General features: G+C 42.8%; 1 protein-coding gene across 4 annotated transcripts in view; it reads right to left on the bottom strand.

Annotated features, from left to right (window-relative positions):
- SLC6A20 (solute carrier family 6 member 20) overlaps positions 1–24185 on the bottom strand; it is a 194680-nt gene that overhangs the window by 147932 nt on the left and 22563 nt on the right. For 3 of the 4 annotated variants that reach the window (XM_070727684.1, XM_070727685.1, XM_070727687.1), the window contains exon 2: positions 1239–1379. The exons of the other annotated variant lie outside the window; for it this stretch is intronic. In XM_070727684.1, coding sequence (XP_070583785.1) covers positions 1239–1379 — 141 coding nt within the window. The remainder of the gene's footprint in view (positions 1–1238; positions 1380–24185) is intronic. 4 annotated transcript variants of the gene reach the window in all.

The following is a 24185-nucleotide window of genomic DNA, read 5'->3' as shown; positions in this document are numbered from 1 at the left end:
AATAAGGTTTTTTAAAAGCCCTAACTACGGGATAAAATAAAAAAGCTGAAACTAACCAGACTAAGAATGCTAGCCAAATGAATATCTGGTAAGCAGATTCCTTTCCCTATTTTCCTCCCCAAAAACTAAGCTGTATCTTATATTCTGGTGCATCTTATACTCTGAAAAATACGGTATACTGTTATAGTCAGGTAGCTTAGCTGTTTGCCTTAGCCTGTCTGACACCTACTCTTATTTATGTCTTAATTACTGTGTTCCTGCATCAGTTTTAGTTTTCCTATTCATTAGAGACAGATATCATAATAGTTCACAAGGCAGGATTTGTTATTTTAAACAAAATTTTCTTCTGAGTATACCTTTACATTCTTTGATACATCATTTTCCCATATATAGTAACTGTTAAGTTCTATCTTTGGGTGTTTATCAGTTGGAAAATGTGTGCCTTCTGAGCTTTTTCTAAGTTTTTAAACAAGCAATTAATATATTTGATGCTGATATCAAGTAGTGGAGGTGACAAAAATTGCTTATTTGGAAACATTTCAAGTTTTTCTTGAATTAACAATTGGCCTGCATGTGCAATTTAAAATTTAAAAAATGATTGATTTTATATTTGAATCTTGACAGGATGGAAATTGTGTATGCAGATTTTTTAGAAGAAAAAGCATTATTTGTCCTTCCTTTTATCAAAGCTTGTGATGGAAAAGTGAGAACAAGATGTCTACAAATCTATTACAGCTAGACCTCGTCTTACAACCACAATATAACCTGAAATGTATGTTGTTAGGTAAGATGTTTGTAAAGTGCACTTTGGTCCATTTTATGACTTTTCTTGCACTTGTTATGTAAATCGTTGCAGTTGTTAATTTAGTAACAAATTTGCTAAGTGAATCTGGCTTCCACATTGACTTCACTTATCAGAAAGTCACAAAGGTGATCACATGACCCTAGGACACTGGCACAGTCATAAATATGAATCAGTAGCCAAGCATCAAAATTTTTACCACCTGGTTATTGGGATGATGCAATGGGTTTCACTACAATTGTGAAAATCAGTCATAATCCACTTTTTTCAGTGCTATTGTAACTTTAAACTGTCACTAAATGAATGGTTGTAAGTTGAGGACTATCTGTAGAAACCATAGACAAAACAATGGATCTTTAGCAGATATATTAAAAACCAATTCTTATCTCTTGTTCTTTAGACAAGAAAAGCAAGCAATAGATGGACAAGAACCCACCAACTCCACAGAGGTAAGGACTTATAGCATTCCATGTGCCAATGCTTCCTTGGTGCATAAGTTGTCCCACTGCTAACTCCAAGAATAACAATGGCATTCCTTCCACAACTAACATAATCAAGTATGGGATTAAAAATCCACCTGCAAAGAAATAAAAGCATATATAGATGACAATCAACAATCTAGAACTTAGCTAAAAGCTTTAAATAAGTACTTAATGAGATAGTGTTTTTTCCAGCCTGACCATTTTAATATGCATGGGCTTCAACTCTCAGTGTTCCCCAGCCAGTTTGCTTGCCAGCATATCTCTCATTATTTAAAGATATTTGATTGGCCAAATCAATGCTGACAATTTTTATAAAACTTGTTTCAAAAAATTTCTTCAGGAAATACAATGATAGACAATAAAAAACACCAGACCATAGATCCTAACATTGATAGCAAGAACATAGTGGCGGCCCCGGCCCTCTGGAATCAACTCCCCCCGGAGATTAGAACTGCCCCCACCCTCCTTGTCTTTTGTAAATTACTCAAGACCCACCTACATTGCCAGGCATGGGGGAACTGAGACACCTTCCCCAGGCTTTTATATTTTATGTTTGGTATGTATGTGTTGTTTGGTTTTAAATGATGGGGTTTTATATGTTTTTTCTCTTTTAATATTAGATTTGTTCCACTGTAACATTGTTTTTATTATTGTTGTGAGCCACCCCGAGTCTTCGGAGAGGGGCGGCATACAAATCTAATAAATTATTATTATTATTATTATTATTATTATTATTATTATTATTATTATCTGCAGCGGGCAGCAGCGGGGGCGGCTGCGGATCCCTCTCCTTCTCCCACCGCCTGTGTCTACCACAGTGCCTCCTGCCAAGTCGGCAGCCGTTACCGCGGGATCCTTGGGCAGGAGCTGCCGCTTCCCTCTGGGCAGCCCAGCCACATGGCCCAGCCAAGCTCAGAGGTTATTGCCACTGGCACCTAGGCGCCTCTGCCTCCACTCAGGAAGCCACCGTGGTCGCCGTGCCTTTTCACATGCAGCAGCCGGAGTGTCAGAGCTGTTGCTCTCAGTGGAAGTTCTCTCCGTGGGCGGTGGGATTATTAAGCAAAACAGCTGTTGCCGCCCCCTCCAGTGCAATGTAATCTACTCATCAGAGACACCCTGGAACAATACAGTTGTATTTGGGCTTCAAGTCACAAATGAACCTGATATAGATCAAATTCAAAAAATCATTGTATTTAGTTCAGGAAATAATGGAGGACACATTATAGCCTTGAACTGTTTATTTAAGTTCGGCTGGAAAGAACCTCAAAGTAATAAATTGTAACAGCAAGAGAACAAATATGGAATAGCAAAGTGGCACGGCTTACGGCTCTTTTAAAAAATTTTTCCTTAGAGGTGTGGTTTTGACAGCCACTTGAATTTCCCGGCCGCATATTGTCCAATCCGCAGCCGGTATGCAGATAGGGGTATATTTGCATACACAACACATTGCATCTAATATTCCAGCCAATGAAATCATTGAAGTGACCATAGTTGGCCTGGAATTCAAATATAGAGATGGCACAGTAGCCCCCAAATTCTGCAAAGTGGTTCTCACAAACCAACTCATTAAGCAAATGCAAATTCATTAAGACTATAAACTTATTAAACGGAGATGACTTAAACCCTAAAAAACTTTGCTTAAGACCCAATTTATCTATTTTACAATCCCGTAAACTACAAGCAAATCTTAAAAAACGTCAAGACCAAGGTCAAACTGACCTTTATATCGACTACCAGGCTGGCTGCATTAAAACTAAGACACACATTCCACCAACCAATCTCCAAACCATCATCAACCAAAACCATCCTAACTTCCAATCTACCCTCAACCCCCATTAACCACAACCTCCAACTCCCAATAAACCAAGACTAGGAATACATGCCCCTTACTTCCTCAACACCATCCACTGCTAATCTCAAATGTAAACTGATGAACTCAAGAAAAGCCAACTCAATCCTAAGCTGCATCAACAGAGGAATACGCTCCAAGACCAGGGAAGTACTAATACCACTCTACTATGCCCTGGTCAGACCCCACCTGCATCCAATTTTGGTCACCTCACTACAAAAAAGACATCGAAACTCTGGAGAAGGTGCAAAAAAGAGCAACCAAAATGATTAGGGGACTCGAAACCAAGACTTACGAAGAGAGATTGAGAGAACTGGGCATGGACAGCCTAGAAAAAAGAAGGTCTAGAGGGGACATGATAGCAGTTTACAGATACTTGAGGGGTTGCCACGGTGAGGAGGGGGTCTCTTTATTCCCCAGGGCACCAGAGGGCCGGACGAGGAACAATGGTTGGAAGCTGACCAAGGAGAGATTCAACCTGGAAATAAGGAAGAACTTCCTGACGGTCAGAGCGATCAACCAATGGAACTGCCTGCCAGGGGAGGTGGTGAACTCCCCAACTCTGGACACCTTCAAGAGGAGATTGGACTTCCATTTGGCTCGGGTGCTGTAGAGTTTCCTGCTCAGGCAGGGGGTTGGACTCGATGACCTAACGGTCCCTTTCAACTCTATTAATAAAGAAGCATCGTTAACAAAATACTTGAACTCTTTCTCTTACTAAAAACTGCTAAATTCGACATCATATCTGTGAAACAGGGTTAAACGAATCCCTCCCTGACTCTGTTATCACAGTATGTGACTATCAAGTTTACCGATCTGACTATGAAACCTGCAGAGGAAGAGAAGTTCCAATCTTCTATAAGAAATCACTCAACCTAAAAAGAGTGCAAGTTAAACAAGAACTTTATCTTCCTGAAACCATCATCTGTGAACTGTAGATACTACACTTCCTTCTATGTTATAGAGCCCCAGATTACGATATCACACATGTACAAACTAACCTCTTTACTAATGTGGGCAACTTCCTACCCACATCCTCATAATAATATTAATAATAATAATAATAATAATAATACACCCTCGCAGTGACGTTGACAAGCTGTATTTACCAAGGAAAATAGGCAGCAGAGGACTTTTGCAAGTGAAGCAGACAGTGGAAGAAGAGAAGCATGCATTAGCTGACTATGTGAAGGAGAGCAAAGAGTCAGCATTGGTGGAGGTCAACAATAGGAAGCTTCTCAAGGTGAAGCAAACCAAGGACCAGCATAGAAAAACTGTAACTCAATGTTATATGGACAGTTGGCAGAACAAAGCATTGCATGGCCAGTTCTTGGAGAAGATTGAAGGCAAAGTGGATAAAGAAAAGATCTGGTCATGGCTTACAAGTGGAACACTCAAAAAGGAGACAGAAGGACTAAGGACTAATCTACAGAGAGGGGCGGCATACAAATCCAGCATAGTGATCTCATTTGCTGTGTTGTAGTATAATAATAATAATAATAATAATAATTTATTAGATTTGTATGCTGCCCCTCTCCGAGGACTTGGAGCAGCTCACAACAACAATACACCACGTACAAATCTAATGTTAAAAAACAATTTAAAACTCTTATTATAAAAAGAAAAACAACCACACTACCTAACAGACCATACATAAAACCATAATAGCTAGGGGTATATCAGTTTCCCCATGCCTGGTGACATAGGTGGGTCTTCAGGAGCCTTCGAAAGGCAAGAAGAGTGGGGGCAGTCCTAATCCCTGGGGGGAGTTGATTCCATAGGGCTGGGGCCGCCACAGAGAAGGCTCTTCCCCAGGGTCCCGCCAGACGGCATTGTTTAGTCGACGGGATCCAGAGAAGGCCAACTCTGTGGGACCTAATCGGTCGCTGGAATTCGTGCGACAGAAGACGGTCCCAAAGATATTTTGGTCCGATGCCACATAGGGCTTTATAGGTCATAACCAACACTTTGAATTGTGACCGGAAACTGATCGGGAGCCAGGGCAAGCCACAGAGTGTTGATGAGACATGGGCATATCTGGGAAAGCCCATGATTGCACTCACAGCCACATTCTGCATGATCTGAAGTTTCCGAACACTTTAGCCCCATGTAGAGAGCATTACAGTAGTCGAATCTCGAGGTGATGAGGGCATGAGTGACGGTGAGCCGGTCCAAGTAGGGTCGCAACTGGTGCACCAGGCAAACCTGGGCAAATGCCCTCCTTGCCACAGGTGAAAGATTTATTTATTTATTAATCAGATTTGTATGCCGCCCCTCTCCGCAGACTCAGGGCGGCTCACAGCAATAATAATACAATGTAAACACATCTAATATTTAAGTTAATTTAAAACCCCAATTTAGAAACCAATCATACATACTAGCATACCATGCATAAATTTTATAAGCCTAGGGGGAGGGAAAGTGTCAATTCCCCCATGCCTGATGACAGAGGTGGGTTTTTAAGGAGCTTATGAAAGGCTAGGAGGGTGGGGGCAACTCTGATATCTGGGGGGAGTTGGTTCCAAAGGGTCAGGGCCGCCACAGAGAAGGCTCTTTCCACCAAACATTGTTTAATTGACGGGACCCAGAGAAGGCCAACTCTGTGGGACCTAACTGGTCGCTGGGATTTGTGCGGCAGAAGGCGGTCCCGGAGATATTCTGGTCCGGTGCCATGAAGAGCTTTATAGGTCATAACCAACAAATTGAATAGTGACCGGAAACTGATCGGCAACCAATGCAGAGTGTTGGTGTGACATGGGCGTATTTAGGAAAGCCCATGATAGCTCTTGCAGCTGCATTCTGCACGATCTGAAGTTTCCGAACACTTTTCAAAGGTAGCCCCATGTAGAGAGCATTACAGTAGTCGAGCCTCGAGGTGATGAGGGCATGAGTGACTGTGAGCAGTGACTCCCGGTCCAAATAGGGCCGCAACTGGTGCACCAGGCGAACCTGGGCAAATGCCCCCCTCGCCACAGCTGAAAGATGTTTCCCTAATGTGAGCTGTGGATCGAGGAGGACACCCAAGTTGCGGACCCTCTCTGAGGGGGTTAGTGATTCCCCTCCCAGGGTAATGGACGGACAGATGGAATTGTCCTTGGGAGGCAAAACCCACAGCCACTCCGTCTTATCAGGGTTGAGTTTGAGTCTGTTGACACCCATCAAGACCCAACAGCCTCCAGGCACCGGCACATCACTTCCACTGCTTCACTGACTGGACATGGGGTGGAGATGTAAAGCTGGGTATCATCTGCATATTGATACCTCATCCCATGCCCTTGGATGATCTCACCCAGCGGTTTCATGTAGATATTAAATAGTAGCGGGGAGAGGACCGACCCCTGAGGCACCCCACAAGGGAGTAACCTAGAGGTCGACCTCTGACCCCCCACTAACACCGACTGCGACCGACCGGAGAGGTAGGAGGAGAACCACTGAAGAACAGTGGCTCCCACTCCCAACCCCTCCAGCCAGCGCAGAAGGATACCATGGTCAATGGTATCAAAAGCCACTGAGAGGTCAAGAAGCACCAGGACAGAGGATAAACCCCTGTCCCGGGCCCGCCAGAGATCATCCATCAGCGCGACCAAAGCAGTTTCCATGCTGTAGCCGGGCCTGAATCCTGACTGTTGAGGACCTAGATAATCGGCTTCTTCCAAGGACCGCTGGAGCTGGAGCACCACCACCTTCTCAACAACCTTCCCCATAAAGGGAAGGTTGGAGACTGGTCGATAGTTGTTGAGAATGGCTGGGTCCAGGGAAGGCTTCTTGAGGAGGGGGCACACAAGTGCTTCCTTGTAGGGATCCAGGAAGGACCCCCTCCCCAAAGAAGTGTTGACTATCTCCTGGACCCAGCTCCGTGTCACCTCCCTGCTGGCCGAAACCAGCCAGGAGGGACACGGATCCAGTAAACAGGTGGCGGAACTCACAGCTCCAATGGCCTTGTCCACTTCATCAGGTGTCACCAGATCAAACTCTTCCCAGACAGGTGGACAAGTACGTGCCCCAGTCACCTCGACTGACTCATTGTCAGTCGACTCTGTATTCCAATTGGAGTCGAGGTCCGCTCGGATCCAAGCGATTTTATTAGCGAAAAATGTGTTAAAATCCTCGGCACTACTCTGCAAGGGCTCCCCAACTCCCCCCTGATTAAGAAGGGAGCGGGTCACCCTAAACAGAGCGGCCGGGTGGGATTCCGCTGATGCAATCAAGGCGGCATGATACGCGCATCTTGCTGCCTTGAGCGCCACTTTGTAAGTCTTAATGTGAGCTCTTACAAGTGTTCGATCGGATTCGGACTTACTCTTCCTCCATCGCTTCTCTAGACGTCTCTTCTGGCGTTTCAACTCCCAGAGCTCCTCGTTGAACCATAAAGCTCTACGGGTCTAGTGCCGCGGAGAGGTTGCAACGGCACAATTCGGTCAAGAGCCTCCGCTGCAGCCTTGTTCCAGGCCTCAGCCAGAGACTCTGCCAAACTGTGTACGAGTATATCTGGAATAACCCCAAGCACCTTCTGAAAGCCCTCTGGGTCCATCAGGCGTCTGGGGCGGAACATCTTAATCTGTTCCGCCTCCCTGCGGGGAAGGATTGGAGCCAGGAAGTCAAGCCGCAGTAGAAAATGGTCCGACCATGACAAAGGCAACACTTCTAAGCCCCTTAGTCTCAGACCATTACTCAGTTGCTCAGAGAGGAATACCATGTCGGGTGCATGCCCCCCCTCGTGAGTCGGACCCTGTACTACTTGGGTCAAGTCCATGGCTGTCATGGTGGCCATGAACTCCTGTGCTAGTCCAGAGGTTTCGCTGAGTGATGGCAGGTTAAAGTCCACCAAGACAATAAGTCTGGGCAACCCCACCGCCAAGCCGGCTACCTCCTCGAGTAGCACAGGCAGGGCTTGTGACACGCAGCTGGGAGGCAGGTACATGAGAAACAAGCCCACCTGAACCCCTAAGTCCAACTTCACCATGAGGGACTCGCAACCTGCAATCTCTGGAGCAACGAGTCTACGTAAGCCAAGGCTCCCCCTGGCTATAATAGCCACTCCTCCCCCCCTTCCCTGGGATCGAGTCTGATGCCATATCTGAAACCCGGCTGGGCAAATTTCAGAGAGGAACTCCTCCCTCTGGGCCCAGCCAGGTTTCAGTTACACATGCCAGGTCTGCAATCCGAGTCAAGGTCCGTCTTGATCTGAGTGACCCTGTCAGCGAAAAACGAGTTAAATTCCTCGACAATACTCTGCAATGGCCCCCCAGCCCCCCTCTTATATTTCTTGGAAACTTAAACCTACCACATATAAACTGGAATGTTCAACTGAACCCATTCATTCAACCGTTTACAATGCTATTACTAGTCTACGACTAAATCAACTAGTTACTGACAACACTAGACTTAATAATTGCCTTGACCTCATCTTCTGCAATAGTCTACATTAAATTACAGACTACAAATAAAAGAACCCTTTTCTAACAGTGATCATAGCATGATTAATGAAGGATCAACCAACTATAACTTCAAAAAGGCCAACTATGACCTCATTGAAACTTATCTCACATTTCTTGATTGGCACACAATATTCTCTGACTGCATCACTGCTGAAGACTACTACAACATATTTTTACTTGAAATCCAAAGAGTCATCAAATTATACGTACCACTAATATTCACCAAAACTAAGAAAAACAAATTACCCATAAAAATAAGAAAGCTCCAAACCAAAAAAAGAATTCTTTGGCGCAAAAATAAAGCAGGCCATGTTTCAAACTTTAAAAGCCGCTATAAAAATTTGTGTCACCAAATAAAGACTGAATGTACCAATTACCACATCATCCAAGAAAAAAACCTTCTACGGACAAAGTCTGTACTATTTGTTAACAATAAACTCAAAGACTCTAGACCCATCCAACCCCTTAAAGGACCAAACAACACAGACCATAATGATGAATCAGTCAAAGCCAACCTCTTTAATACCTTCTACAGTTCAGTCTTTGTTAACAACAATGGCTCATGCCCAACATTTCCTAGACATACCACAATCAGCCTCAACAAACTCACACAAATTGATTTTACAGAGGAAAACATTAGAATGACATTACACAACCTAAAACCATCTTTATCTATTGGACCCGACAAACTATGTGCATACTTCTTAAAAAAGCTCTCCTCTATCTTGGCTGAACCTCTGAGCATAATTTTTAATAAATCTTTCAGTACTAGCTGCCTACCCACACTATGGTCACTTGCAACAGTCATCCCTATCTTCAAAAAAAGGTGATCCAAGCAATGTTGAAAACTACAGACCAATCACTGTCTTACACATTGGTAAAAATAATCTTAATACTAAATATAAACTTGGAGGAATCAAACTTATTGATGACCCTTACTCTGTCAAAGACCTTGGGGGACTCATATCCAGTGATCTAAGTCCCAGAGCTCACTATATTGCCAAAAAGGCTTTAAGAGTTGTTAATCTAATCATTCGCAGCTTCTTCTCTGCTAGTATTGATATGCTAACCAGAGCTTACAAAACATTTGTCAGACCAATCCTAGAATACAGCTCAGGTGTATGGGATCTACATTGCATATCTGACATCAACATAATTGAGAGTCCAGAAATACTTCACAAAAAGAGTCCTTCATTCCTCTTCCTGCAACAAAATACCTTATTCTGCCAGATTTGAAATTCTTTGATGAGACAAATTACAACTCCGTTGTCTCTGTTCCAACTTAACTATAGTTCATAAAATCATACACCAAAATGTCCTTCCAGTTACTGACTACTTCACCTTCAACTGAAACAACACATGAGCACATAATAGATTCAAACTCTAACAGCTCTAAACCAAACTGCAAAAAATACGACTTCAGCAATAGAGTAATCAACGCCTGAAATGCACTACCTGACTCTGTAGTTTCTACTCCTAACCCCAAAATGTTTAACCTTAGATTATGTACAATTGATCTCTCCCCCTTTCTAAGAGGTCTGTAAGGGGCATGCATAAGCGCACCATTGTGCCTACCGTCCCTGTCCCACTGTTCTATTGTCTTCTATCGTTGCTTTTTTCATTACTTTTCTAATATAGTATTTATACTAATTACCATACTATAATTGTTTGATAAATGAATAAACAAACAAACAAACAAACAAACAAACAAATAAATATGAAGAAGGAACTTTTAACCATCTACAGTAGACCTGCAATAAATCAAAGAAATAGTGTAGTAGAATTCATATTTTAGCACAGAAGAATCTTAAAGTAAATATTAAGATACAATCGAAGATTTTCCTTTTTAAAAAAAACTTGAAAAAAGAGAAGAGAGGAGAGGAGAGAGGAGAGGAGAGAGGAGAGGAGAGAAGAGAGGAGAAGAGAGGAGAGAGGAGAGAAGAGGAGAGGAGAGGGGAGACCCAGGATAGTTAGTCTATTTTCGTAGGGTATTCTGTTTCGAGTGGAGGAGAGAAGGGCTCTTCTGGTGAAATATCTTTGGATGTTTTCGAGAGTGTTGATGTCTGAGATGTGGTGTGGGTTCCAGACAGATGAGCTGTATTCGAGAATGCGTAAGGAGGACTGGAGGACTCTTCTTGTGGAGTATTTCTGGACTCCTTCAATTGTATTAATGTCTGTTATGCAGTGTGGATTCCATACAGGTGAGCTGTATTCAAGAATTGGTCTGACAAATGTTTTATATACTCTGGTTAGTAGATCAGTGTTTCTAGAGAAGAAGCTGCATAGAATTAAGTTTGTGACTCTTAGTGCTTTTTTGGCAATGCTGTTACATGAGCTCTGGCACTTAGGTCATTGGAAATGAATACTCCAAGGTCTTTGACTGAGTGAGGGTCCTCTGCGAGTTCAGTTTGTCCAAGGGTGTATTTAGTATTCAGTTTATTTTTACCAGTGTGTATGACAGAGCATTTGTTGGATGAGATTTTGAGTTGCCAGTTATTGGGCCATTCAGCTATATGGTCAAGGTCCTTTTGAAGAGTAGAAGTATTATTGGAGGTATTAAGTAGTTTAACATCATCAGCAAAGAGAACACAATTACTTGTAGTATTGTCACAGGGATCGTTTATGTAGAGTATAAAGAGAGTGGGTCCTAAGACACTGCCGTGGGGAACACCACTGTTAACTGGAGCAGGATTATATATGGCATTACCTATTTTGACAAGTTGTTGTCTGTTTGACAGGAACACTGATATCCAATTGTTCAGTGGTCTTGAGATGCCATAAAATTTTAGTTTCATAAGACGTTTGTGGTGAACTACTGAATCAAAGGCTTTGCAAAAGTCTATGTAGATTGCATCAATTGATTTGATGCCATCTACATATGCTACATGTTGTATATAGTCCTGTTCAGTTTGAAGATTTTGAAGATTTTGATTCAGATAGTGTTTATGAATTAGTGGCAGGTCCTGATTTACAGGCAGCAAAGCAAGGGGGAGGCCAGCCACAGGACATTTCTATGAGCCCAGACTCCAGTGAAGAAGAGACACATAATAGATGGGTAAATCCGCATTTCAGACATTTACAAAGATGAAGGGAACATGTGTCAGGAAAGAAATATGAAGGGGAGGAACGGATTAATTACTTTAGTGATTAATTCATCATGTCCTAGTTCCAGCGGAGAAGAAGGGCAGAGTTTGCAATGTTGCTATAAATTCAATGGACATGCCATGATGCGGCTGCGAAGTAAGCTATGCCTTTTTTGTGTATTTTAACAGTTGCTTTTATTACTCTGGACTAATGCTGCCTAGCCATAAATCTTAAGATAAGGGAGGAGTTCTGGAAGGATGTTTTTTGTGCTTTTTATCACTAAGGAATGAGATGAAAGAGTTTGCCTGCACATGGCGTAGTTTTGATAACGGAGGAGAGAAGGAATAAAGATGGTGTTTTTGCTTTATAAATCTCTGCATTCAGTGAGCCTTATTTCCAATTAACCAAGGTTCTAGCCACAAACCAGAACAGTATGGAAAACTCTCATCTGAATTAGAAAAGAAATTCTACCAGCCAGCTCAGGTTGGCCAATTTAATAAATGATGTGCATGCTTTAACATAAACAGTGGCTGCGTTGCAGGCACAGATCATCGTGTTACAAAATCAAGCCGCAGTCCCCGTTCAACCACAAGTCATCATTCAACCCAGGCCAAAGATTTATTTAGCTAAGCCATCCATTTTTACAGGGGCAAGAGATCAACTTGATTTATTTATTCAACAATGTCGTAATTTCTTCAGCTCATCTCCAGAGGATTTTGCTAGAGATGCCATGAAAGTCTCTTTTATTATAAGCCTGTGTAAAGGTGCTGCCTTTGAGTGGGCAATGCCCTTTTTAGCATGCCAGGACCCAATCCTGCAAAATTATGCTGCTTTTTGCCAGAGGTTTGAACAAGAATTTCAAGATCCCATGCACGTACAAAATGCTATCGTTCAGTTATGTAAATTGCACATGGGCAACAAGACCATCTCTGAGTATATCTCTGACTTCCGGAAACTAGTCACACCCCTGAATTGGAATGAGCAAGCCCTTTTGGAGCTGTTCCAAGATGGTCTGAAACCTAAAATTGTGATTGAGATGACCCGCCATCCAACCCCCCAACACGTTAAATGAACTCTACCAGATCTGTTTGACCATCGAGATTAATTTGTCATCTGCCCAGAACTGTGTCACCAGATACAAAAACCAGTTTAGAGAGAGAACCACACCAGTGCCAGCTCAACACCAAAAATTTCAAAACAACGGTTTCAACTCCATGCCAAGATGTCCCTTCCAGATGCCAACAGACACGGGAAACCAACCAGCTGTCATTGCTTGAGAGGAATCAATGGATCTAGGTATGGCCAGACCTTGCTTGAGTGAAACCGAGAGCTAAACGTCGAGCAGAAGGCCTATGCATGTATTGTGGAGAGGCTGGACACATTCTACCTACTTGCCCTCAGAGAAGATGTCTCACTCCCATGTCTACTCCAGTCTCGAACAGCGCACCCGCATTTCAGGTCCAAGCTACTTTGCTGGGAAACGACCACAGCCCGGCCTAAAACAAACCTTAGGCTGGGCAGGCACCAAACCGAATGGCAATGTTAAGACAGATGAACCGAGACCTTCTAGACACCTGATCTTAGCCACTAAGGTAAATTTAGAAAACCCACCCAAAAACCTCCCTGCTACTGCCTTACTAGATTCTGGAGCCACCACCAACTTCATGGATGAGACCTTCGCTCGTTCTCATGCCATACCATTGTGCCCTGTCACACTTCCTATTATTGTCGAAACTATCAACGGCCGTGTTCTCTTGTCTGGACCAATCAAATTTCAGACGCAACCACTTACCTTAACTTTCGAACACCACGAAGAACCTATTCAATTTTATGTCACCAAAGGCCCCCAAATTTCCTATGGTTTTGGCTTAGCATGGCTCAGAACTCATGATTCCCACATCGTTTGGTCCCAAAATCGTGTTTCCTTTCCAAGTCTACAATGTGTCGACCACATCCATCCACCATTTACTACTCCACTTCCTGCCCAACTCACCGGCACACTACCACCAGATCTTTCTGACTTCACTGACGTTTTCGATGAGAAAGAAGCAGACAAGTTACCCCCCCCCCACTGACCTTTTGACTGTGCCATTGATCTCTTACCCAATGCCAAACTTCCTGCCGGACACCTCTATTCAATGCCTCAACCCGAATCAGCTGTCTTAAAAGACTTTATTGACAAGAACCTCACCAGAGGTTTCATCCAACCCTCCTCTTCACCACTCTCCGCCCCAGTACTTTTTGTCAAAAAGAAAACCGGAGACCTCAGACTCTGCTGGGACTATTGTAAACTCAATTCTATTACCATTCATAACTGCTACCCTCTACCTTTAATCTCTGAACTCATGGACTGCCTCTGTACAGCAACCATTTTCATCAAAATCGACTTACGAGGTGCCTACAACCTCATTCACATTTGTCAAGGTGATGAATGGAAGACTGCTTTTGCCACCCACTAAGGACATTTTGAATTAACTGTCATGCCTCTTGGACTTACCAATGCGCCAGCAGTATTCCAACATTTTATGAATGAGATCTTTAAAGACTTTATCGGCCACTTCATGGTCGTCTACATTGATGACATTTTGATATACTCTCCTTCTCCAGAAACCCACCTACACCACTTACAACAAGTACTCCAATGCCTCCGACAACATCACCTTTATGCCAAGTTAGAAAAATGCCAATTTTTTCAAACTTCCATCGACTTCTTAGGCCATGTCATTCCCCCCCCCAAGGCATCGTCATGGACACTGGAAAACTCGATGCCTTGCAAACTTGGCAACCACCAGCTCGAGCCAAAGATGTCCAACGATTTTGGGGATTTGTCAACTACTACCGAACCTTCATTCCTAACTTTGCCACCTTGACTGCACCTCACCTGCCTTCTCCAGAAAGAAGTTCCATTTCAATGGGGCACCGAAGAACAACAAGCTTTTCTCAACGTCAAAAAAGCTTTAATGCAAGAACCTATTCTCCAATGATCCCCGCCGTCCATTTATCGTCGAAGCCGACTCCTCCGACATTGGAGTAGTAGCTGTACTTCTCCAACAACGCCAAGACAGTGGACCTTTATTTCCCTGTGCCTATTATTCTAGGAAATTAAAACCTCCAGAATGGAACTATACCATTTGGGAAAGAGAACTTTTAGCCATCAAGACTGCTTTTGAGACCTGGCAACATCACCTGGAAGGAGCCTGTCATCAAGTACAGGTCAGAACTGACCACAAAAACTTGGAATTTCTCCAAACTGCCAAGAAGCTAAGCCAGAGACAAATCCGATGGTCCTTTTTCTTTGCCAGATTCAACTTCTGCATTACCTACATTTCCAAGTAGGTCAAGAAATAACCCGATGCATTGTCCCACAAATCTGAATACACCCAAACCTAAGAACCTGCGCCACTTCATACATTCTGCCTCTTGCGTTGATCGCAGCTGCCCATGATGTGGTAGATCTTCGAGAACGAATTCAGGAAGTGCAACGCCAGGACCCTTTTGTCACCCAAAGGAAGCAAGACCTAGAACCTGATTCTCCATAGACCATCTCTGATGACTTGCTCTGCTTCCGTGACCTGCTCTACATTCCTGTAGGTCCACTCTGAGGTCTCATCCTCAACCAGTGCCACGATAATCCCACAGCCAGGCACTTTGGCCCTTCAAAACACTACGCCTTGTGTCTCGTACCTTTTGGTGGCCCAGACTCCGCCATGATGTCAGTGCCTACATTAACTCCTGCATCCGTTGTCACCAAGCCAAAGCCGCCACTGGACCCCCTCTGGGATTACTGCAACCTTTGCCTACACTTAAAAGATCCTGGGGTACCATTTCCATGGATTTCCTCACCTGTTTATTTGTCTCTCAAGGATTCACTGCTATATTTGTAGTGGTGGACATGTTAACCAATATGGCTCATTTCATCCCTTGTCATCGAATCCCTACAGCCAAGATCATAGCTCAACTATTTATCCAGCACATCTTCTGCCTCTACGGCTTACCCGACGCCATCGTCTCCGACCTTGGTCCTCAATTCACCACCCAGTTTTGGAAAGAACTCATGACCTCTCTCCAAGTCAAGATTTCCTTGGCGTCCACCCATCACCCCCAAACCGACGGGGGCACTGAAAACGTTATTGGCATCCTGCAACAATACCTACGTTGTTTTGTTTACGATAGACAAAACGATTGGGCCAAATATATTTCTGTAGCTGAGTTCGCCTTTAATAATTCTGAACATACGTCCCCGCAGACCACACCGTTCTGCGTCAACTACGGGTTCCATCCCTGATTGTTTCCGCTCACTCCTTCTGATTCTCCGATTCCACTTGCTGGTGATTTTCTCAACGAGTTACGTGCCGTTCACCAACTCAAGCCAAAGACGACTATAAATGTTTTGCGGACCGTTCCTTCCCCCCATTGACTGTTGGTGACCAAGTTTGGCTTTCTACCAAATACCTTTCTTCTGAACCTCACTGTAAGCTGGATCAACATTTCATTGGTCCTTTTCCTGTTGAAAAGGTCATTAGTCCCATTTCATACTATTTGACCCTACCCCCTTCCATGCGTATGCATCCCATTTTTCATCGCTCACTATTGCTTCCAGTCTTACCTGACTCTCCACTTCACCCCCTAGTTCCTGCTCCTTCCTGCCCGGTACCCGACCTTAGAGTTCCATTACGCTGCTTGGACATTACTAGCATCCGAGACTCTTGTTGGCTCAATGACCATTTCCAGTACCTCGTGGAATGGTCCGGAGGTGGGCCTGTTACCTGATACGATTTTGATGCTCCTGATTTGATTGTTGACTTTCATGTTCATTTTCCTGACAAACCTAACCCTCATTATCCTCCGGGGAGGGGAGGGGCCCTGAGGAGAGGGGTGGTGTTGTATAAAGTCCTGTTCAGTTTGAAGCTTTTGAAGATTCTGATTCAGATAGTGTTTAGGAATTAGTGGCAGGTCCTGATTTACAGGCAGCAGAGCAAGGTTGAGGCCAGCCACAGGACATTTCTATGAGCCCAGACTCCATTGAAGAACAGCCACATAATAGATGGATAAATCCACATTTCAGACATTTACAAAGACGAAGGAAACAAGTGTCAGGGAAGAAATATTAAGGGGAGGAATGGGTTAATTACTTTAGTGATTAATTCATCATGTCTGGGTGCCAGCAGAGAAGAAGGGCGGAGTTTGCAAATGTTGCTATAAATTCAATGGACGTGCCACGATGCGGCTGCGAAATAAGCTATGCCTTTTTTGTGTATTTTAACAGTTGCTTTTATTACTCTGGACTAATGCTGCCTAGCCATGAATCTTAAGATAAGGGAAGAGTGCTGGAAGGATGTTTTTTGTGCTTTTTATCACTAAGGAATGAGATGAAAGAGTTTGCCTGCACATGGCGTAGTTTGATAATGGAGGAGAGAAGGAATAAAGATGGTGTTTTTGCTGTATAAATCTCTGCATTCAGTGAGCCTTATTTCCAATTAACCAAGGTTCTAGCCACAAACCAGAACAGTATTGAAAACTCTCATCTGAATTAGAAAAGAAATTCTGCCAGCCAGCTCAGGTTGGCTAATTTAATAAATGATGTGCATGCTTTAACATAAACAGTGGCTGTGTTGCAGGCACAGATCATCGTGTTACAAAATCAAGCCACAGTCCCTGTTCAACCACAAGTCATCATTTAACCCAGCGAGCATTCAGCGAGCCATATTTCCAATTAACCAAGGTTGTAGCCAGAAACCAGAACACTACATAGACTACATAGATGCCATTTAGTGTGAACAAAAATGTCATAATGCAATCCTATTTGGACTAGAAGAAAATGACAAGTCTGACATCACAAAAGTATGCAGCATCAGCAGCAGCCCTCATATACAAACCATTAGCTCTGAAGAAATCATTGCAGTTTCCAGAGATGGCCCTGAGCACAAGAATAATGATGGTTCAGTGGCTCCCTGATTCTGCAGAGTGGTTTGTAAAAATGAATCCAGCCAATGGAAATTTATCTATGCTATAAACTCCATTACCAGAAACAATACCAATCACAACAAACTTAGATCCAGACCAGATCTATTTCTATTGCAATGCATCCGCTCCTATTAATTCCACGCGGAACTCAAAAGAAGATTAAATCAAGGTGAAACAAACTTATACATAGATTACTATAGTGAATGCATCAGAAACAAAAACCGTAATCCATCCCACAACATCCAAACTATCATCCCCCAACAACAAATCAATACTACCAACCAAGACCAAGCTCCCCTACTTCCTCAATCCAATCCAATACTAAAATCAAATGCAAACTAATCAATGCAAGAAGCGTAGTTAACAAAATGTCTGAATTTCTCCTCTTACTAAACATTGACAGCTTTGACATTATTTTTGTTTGTGAAACATGGCTAAATAAATCCTTCCCTGACTCCATCATCACAGCAAGAAACTATCTTGTCTTCTGGTCCGACCTTGAAACCTGCAGAGGAGGCAGAGTAGCTATATTCTACAAAAAGACCTAAAAATTATCCAAGTTACAAATGATCTATTCTTAAACACCACACATGTGCCACAGGTAGCATGCAGAGCCATATCACAGGGCATGTGAGGAGTTGCTTTATGTCAGCTCCAGCACGCATGTGTGCACCAGCCAGCTGATTTTGGGCCTTGGGCAAGGTCATTTTGCCCTCCAGAGGCTTTAGGGAAACTTCCCTGAAGCCCCGGAGTGTGAAAAATACCACAGCAGGCAAATTGGAAATCCGTTTTACTGAACTTCCCGTTTGCCCATTGGATGGTTTTTCACCATCCCATTCAGCGAGCCTTGTGCATATGTCTGGGGCAGGAATGTGTATAAGCAAAAATCCACTGAAATCCCGTGCATGCGTGCTGCATCCCCTTGTGAGATTTCACTGATATTTTGCTTCCTGCAAAGGCCTGGAAGCAAAATCATGCTGGGGATGCACAAGCATGTGTACACAAATGACTCAAGCTGTGCACGCAGTGCACTGGTAGTGGCAAGTAAGAGCAATCTGCCCCTGGTCTGAGGGGGATTGTATGCATGTGCAGGAGCAGCATGAGATACGCATACATGGGGGGAGGGAATGGGTGTGGGCATGTGCACACATGCTAGCACATACTCACACAACTTTTGGCATGTGAACTAATAAAGTTTGCCATCACTGGACTACAAATAAAATAACCCTTTTCCAACAGTGACAACAGCATGATAGACCTCAGCCTCAATCTACACCATTACAAGTATCACCCCAAAAAATGGAGCACCCAAGTACAACTTTTAAAAAGCCGACTATGAACTCATTGATGCCGACTTCTCAACTCTTGACTGGCAAACTCTAGTCTCTGGTTGTAACACTGCCGATGACCTCTATAATATCTTCTTGCTTGAAGTCAAAAGAACTATCAGTCTACACATACCACAAATAACCACCATAACCAAGAAAAACAAACTACCCATATCAATAAGTAAACTCCAACACTCCGTGGCTTACATTGGCTGCCGATCAGTTTCTGGTCACAATTCAAAGTGTTGGTAATGACCTATAAAGCTCAAATGGCATCTGACCAGAATACCTCCAGGACCGTCTTCTGCCGCACGAATCCCAGCGGCCAATAAGGTCCCACAGAGTTGGCTTTCTCTGGGTCCCGTCCACAAAACAATGTCATCTGGCGGGCCCCAGGGGAAGAGCCTTCTCTGTGTTGGCCCTGGCCCTCTGGAATCAACTCCCCCAAGAGATCAGAATTGCCTCCACCCTCCTTGTTTTTCGTAAATTGCTTAAGACCCACCTATATCGCCAGACATGGGGGAATTGAGACATCTCCCACAGGCTTATATAGTTTTATGTATGATATGTTTGTGATGTATGGTTTTTAAATGACAGGTTTTTAGATATTTTTATTTATTTATTTAAATGGATTTGTATGCTGCCCCTCTCCGAGGACTCGGGGTGGCTCACAACATATATAAAAACAGAACAATAATATAATCCAATTAGTTCTACAATATTAAAAACATTAAAAAGAGAAGATTAACCTAAAAAATACTTTCTTTTAAATATTAGATTTGTTACATTGCACATTGTTATTATTATTGTTGTGAGCCACCCCCAGTCTGTGGAGAAGGGCGGCATACAAATCTAATAAATTATTATTATTATTATTATTATTGTTGTTGTTGTTGTTGTTGTTATTATTATTATTATTAAAAAAAACATCTGGTGAAAAAATAAAACAGGCTATGTAGCTAACTTCAAAAACTGCTACAGAAATGTTGTGAGTGATCCTTGTTCACCTCAGGTCATGCCTGATTCTGAAGAGGATGAACCAGGCCCCTCAGGATATCCTTGGACAGGGGTTCTGTCAGAGGAAGCTGAGGGAGAGAGTGAGGCAGACAATGACTAGAGAGAGCCAGAGAGGGCTGATGTGACAATGGGAGATTGGTCCCTGTCAGATAGTCAGGAAGACATATTCGGGGAAGATACATAGATTAACCCACACTATCAAAAAATGGCTAAAAGGTGAGAGGAGATCCAGAGTAAAAGGTATTAATCCACGGCCTTAACTCTTTGATGTGTGATGTCACTTCCAGGCTATATAAAGAAGGGTGGGTGGGAAATGGGGGTGTGGACTCACAACGTTATTACATGGAACAGCTGAGAAACTGTGGCATTCCTGAAAAAAATGCTAAAAATCATGGACTTTGTCTCCCAGAGATGTTCTGAGCTGTTTCCTGTGCTCATAAAAGTTGGCGGTAAGCCTCTGATTTTGCTTTGATTTATAGCAGTGTGCGTTATCTAGAAATTTAGAAGGATTGGAATTTTGGCATGCTTCTCAGATCCCAAGCTGAGGCTTGTTTCTAAGTGAGAAAGAACTGTATTTTACTTCATGCTCCTTTGACTTTGCATTGCATTTTATATATATGCTGTTTGAAAAAATAAAGAGTGAACTTTATTTCAAAGAAGTTATTTTTCTGGAAATGGAAAATTACCGGAGACTCAAGAGAACAAAAAATATATGCCAACAAACAAAGATGGAATGCTCCAACCATCACAGTAAATAAGAGGAAAACCTTCTATGCACCAAATCCAACTGCACATTGTACAACTTTGTAAATAACAAACTCAAGAACTCAAGACCTCTCCCACCACTAAAAGGATGCTAACAAACAATGCTACAATGAAACAGTCAAAGCTAACCTCTTCAACACATTCTTTGGCTCTGTAAACAGCAATGACTCATACTCAAAATTCCCTAGTTGCACCACAAATACTCACAACAATTTAACACAGAGACTTCACTGAAGACAACGTTGAAAAAGCACTACACAGCCTAAAATCTTCCCTGTCAATTGAGCCTGATGGACTATGTGCATACTTCCTAAAAAAGCTCTCCACGGCCATAGCTGAACCACTAAGCATATTCTTTGAAAAATCCTACAGAATCATTTCCAAACCTATGGTCTCTACCCATGGTCATCCCCATCTTCAACAAAGAAGACACCAGTCTAGCGGAAAACTACAGGCCAATCTCTCGATGCTGAGTCACATGCAAAGTCATGGAATCAATCATAAATCAATCCATTACCCTCCATCTAGAAACTAATAATGTACTTTCAAACAAGCAATTCGGTTTCAGGAAAAAAACATCTTGCAATCTACAATTACTATGCTGCAAAAACATATGGACTACAAAACTTGACCAAGGCAAATCAATAGATGCAATTTACATAGACTTCTGGTAAAGCCTTTGACTCAGTATTTCATGATAAACAACTTCTAAAACTGAAATCCTATGGCATCTTTGAATCCCTACTTGACCGGATAACTGCATTTCTATCAAACAGACAACAAGAGGTCAAAATAGGGAGAGCCCTACCTAATCCTGTTCCTGTTAACAATGGTGTACTCCAAGGCAGCATGTTAGGACCAACACTCTTTATACTCTATATAAATGACCTTTGCAATTACATTACAAGCGACTGCATTCTCTTCACCAATGATGTAAACTCTTTAACACCACCAATAACTGTGTTCTCTTAGCTGATGATGTAAAACTCTTCAACACCACCGAAAACACTTTGACTTCATGTGAGAATGGTCAGAATGGTCAAACATCTGGAAACTCCAAATCTCAACTAACAAATGCTCTGTCCTATACATTGGCAAAAAAAATCAAAACACCAAATACAAGCTGAAAAGACAAGGCCTTGCAGACAACCCTCACTCTGGTAAAGACCTTGGAATACTCAAATCAAACGACCTAAGTGCCAAAGCTCTTAGGTCATTTAATATGAGCAACTATATCACCTAAAAGTCTTCAAGTCTTTAGTTGTTAACCTAATCCTACGTAGCTTCTTCTCTGGTAATATCACACTACTAACCAGAGCATACAAAACTTTCACCAGACCAATCCTTGTATACAGCTCATCTGTCTGGAACCCACACTGCATAGCAGACATAAATACATTAGAAAGTGTCCAGAGATACTTTATGAGAAGATCCCTCCACTCCTCTACTTGTAACAGAATATCTTACTCAACCAGACTTGAAATCGTAGGCTTAGAAAGCTTAGAACTTGTCGCCTTTGGCACAATTTAAGTATAGCTCATAAAACCATTTGCTGCAATCTCATTCCTGGCAATGACTATTTCAGCTTCATCCACAACAATACATAAGCACACAGCAGATACAAACTTAAAGTAAACTGCTCCAAACTCAACCTTAGGAAATACGACTTTAGTAACTGAATAGTGAATACAAACTTGACTGTAGGAAATACAACTTTAGCAACCAAGTGGTTAATGCCTGGAATTCACTACCCGATTCTATAGTTTTGTCACAAAAGCCCCCAAATTTTAGCCTTAGACTGTCCACTGTTGATCTCACCCGATTTCCAAGAGGTCAGTAAGGGACCTGCATAAGTGCACCAGTGTGCCTACTGTCCCTGTCCTAATGTTCCCTCTTATCAGTACCCATATCATGTATATAAACAACATTATATCTATATATATTACCAATATCTACTTGACAAATAAATAAATAAATAAAAATAAAGGAAGGAGGGGAGAGGAGAGAGAGAGAGAGAGAGAGAGAAAGGAAGAAGAGGAAGAGAGTGCCACAAACCCTGCAAGTAGATGTAGCTTCAGAAGACAATTTTGAGCTGGAAGATATCTCAGAGGTAATTTGTTTATTTGTTTGTTTGTTTGTTTATTTATTTATTTATTTGACTTGTATGCTGCCCCTCTCCAAGGACTCGGGGTGGCTCACAACTTATTAAAATAACAATATACAATGAAACATCTTAAATCCAATGTTAGCGAACCAAAACAGCATTCCGAGAAATAAAACAATTCCACCCCTGTGCTTCCATTGTCCACCTGATTGGCTGAGAGGGTCTGGGCTTAGTAGGGGCTGACCCAGTCTTTAGTAACTTGGTTAAGGGCAAGGCAACTTCTGCAAAAGCTGAAATGAATTGCCGGTAGAAATTTGCAAATCCTAAGAAACTCTGTAATTGCTTGCGTGTGTGGAGAGCTTGTCAATCAAGCACTGCCTTCACCTTGGTTGGGTCCATCTCTATGCCTTCGCTAGATATGCGGTACCCCAAATAGTGTACTGACGTCTGGTGAAATTCGCACTTGGAAAGTTTCACATAGAGCTTAACAGACAAAAGCTTCTTCAAGACTTGCCTCACCAACTTGACGTGGTCAGGGAGGTTCTGGCTGTAGATAAGGATGTCATCTAAGTACATAAGAACCCTGTTGTAGAGGTGGGCGTGTAGAATTTCATTTATGTACTGCATGAACACGACAGGGGCCCCTTTCAGGCCAAATGGCATCACCCGAAATTGGAAACTTCCTAATGGACAGTTGAAAGCGGTTTTCCACTCATCCCCTTCCTTTATTCTGATGTGGTAATAAGCCTTCCTTAAGTCCAACTTGGTAAAGTACTTCCCCTTGGCTAGATGATTTAGTAAGTCCTTCGTGAGGGGGAGGGGATAAGTGTTCTGCACACACACCACATTAATTTTCCTGAAGTCAACGACTAAGTGAACACCTCCATCCTTCTTCTCCTTAAAGAGAACGGGGGCTGCTGTCCTGGAATTTGCGGGCTGAATGAATCCCTCTTTAAATTGGTGTCTATGTAATTTCTCAGCTCTCCCAATTCCGCGTACATCCTAGGTTTTGGGAGTTGCCCCTGGTTCAAATTCTATCACACAGTCTGTAGGTCAGTGAAGGGGCAGTTCATTGCATTCTTCCTCACTGAAAACTCTTCACAAGTCCCTGTATTCCAAGGGCACCTTCAGGAGATCTGGAAGTGTTCCTTCCTTCATTGTGACCGCTGCTAAGGACCCATCTGGCCCCTCCCGGGGAAGAGGTTTTCCCCTGTTAGTCTCTAGAAAAGGGTTAGAACCCAAAGGGATGAAAAGCTTATGATGCTCACCCTCCCACTGAAAGGTGAGAGTCCATTTATCCATCCAGGCCAGGCCCAATATAATTGGTTCCAACATCTTGGGGGCGACTATGA

The sequence above is a fragment of the Erythrolamprus reginae genome, chromosome Z (genome assembly GCF_031021105.1).
Source record: "Erythrolamprus reginae isolate rEryReg1 chromosome Z, rEryReg1.hap1, whole genome shotgun sequence".
NCBI lineage: Eukaryota > Metazoa > Chordata > Lepidosauria > Squamata > Dipsadidae > Erythrolamprus > Erythrolamprus reginae.
Note: the sequence above shows the minus strand (reverse complement) of the source record. Positions and strands in the feature narration are given on the sequence as shown.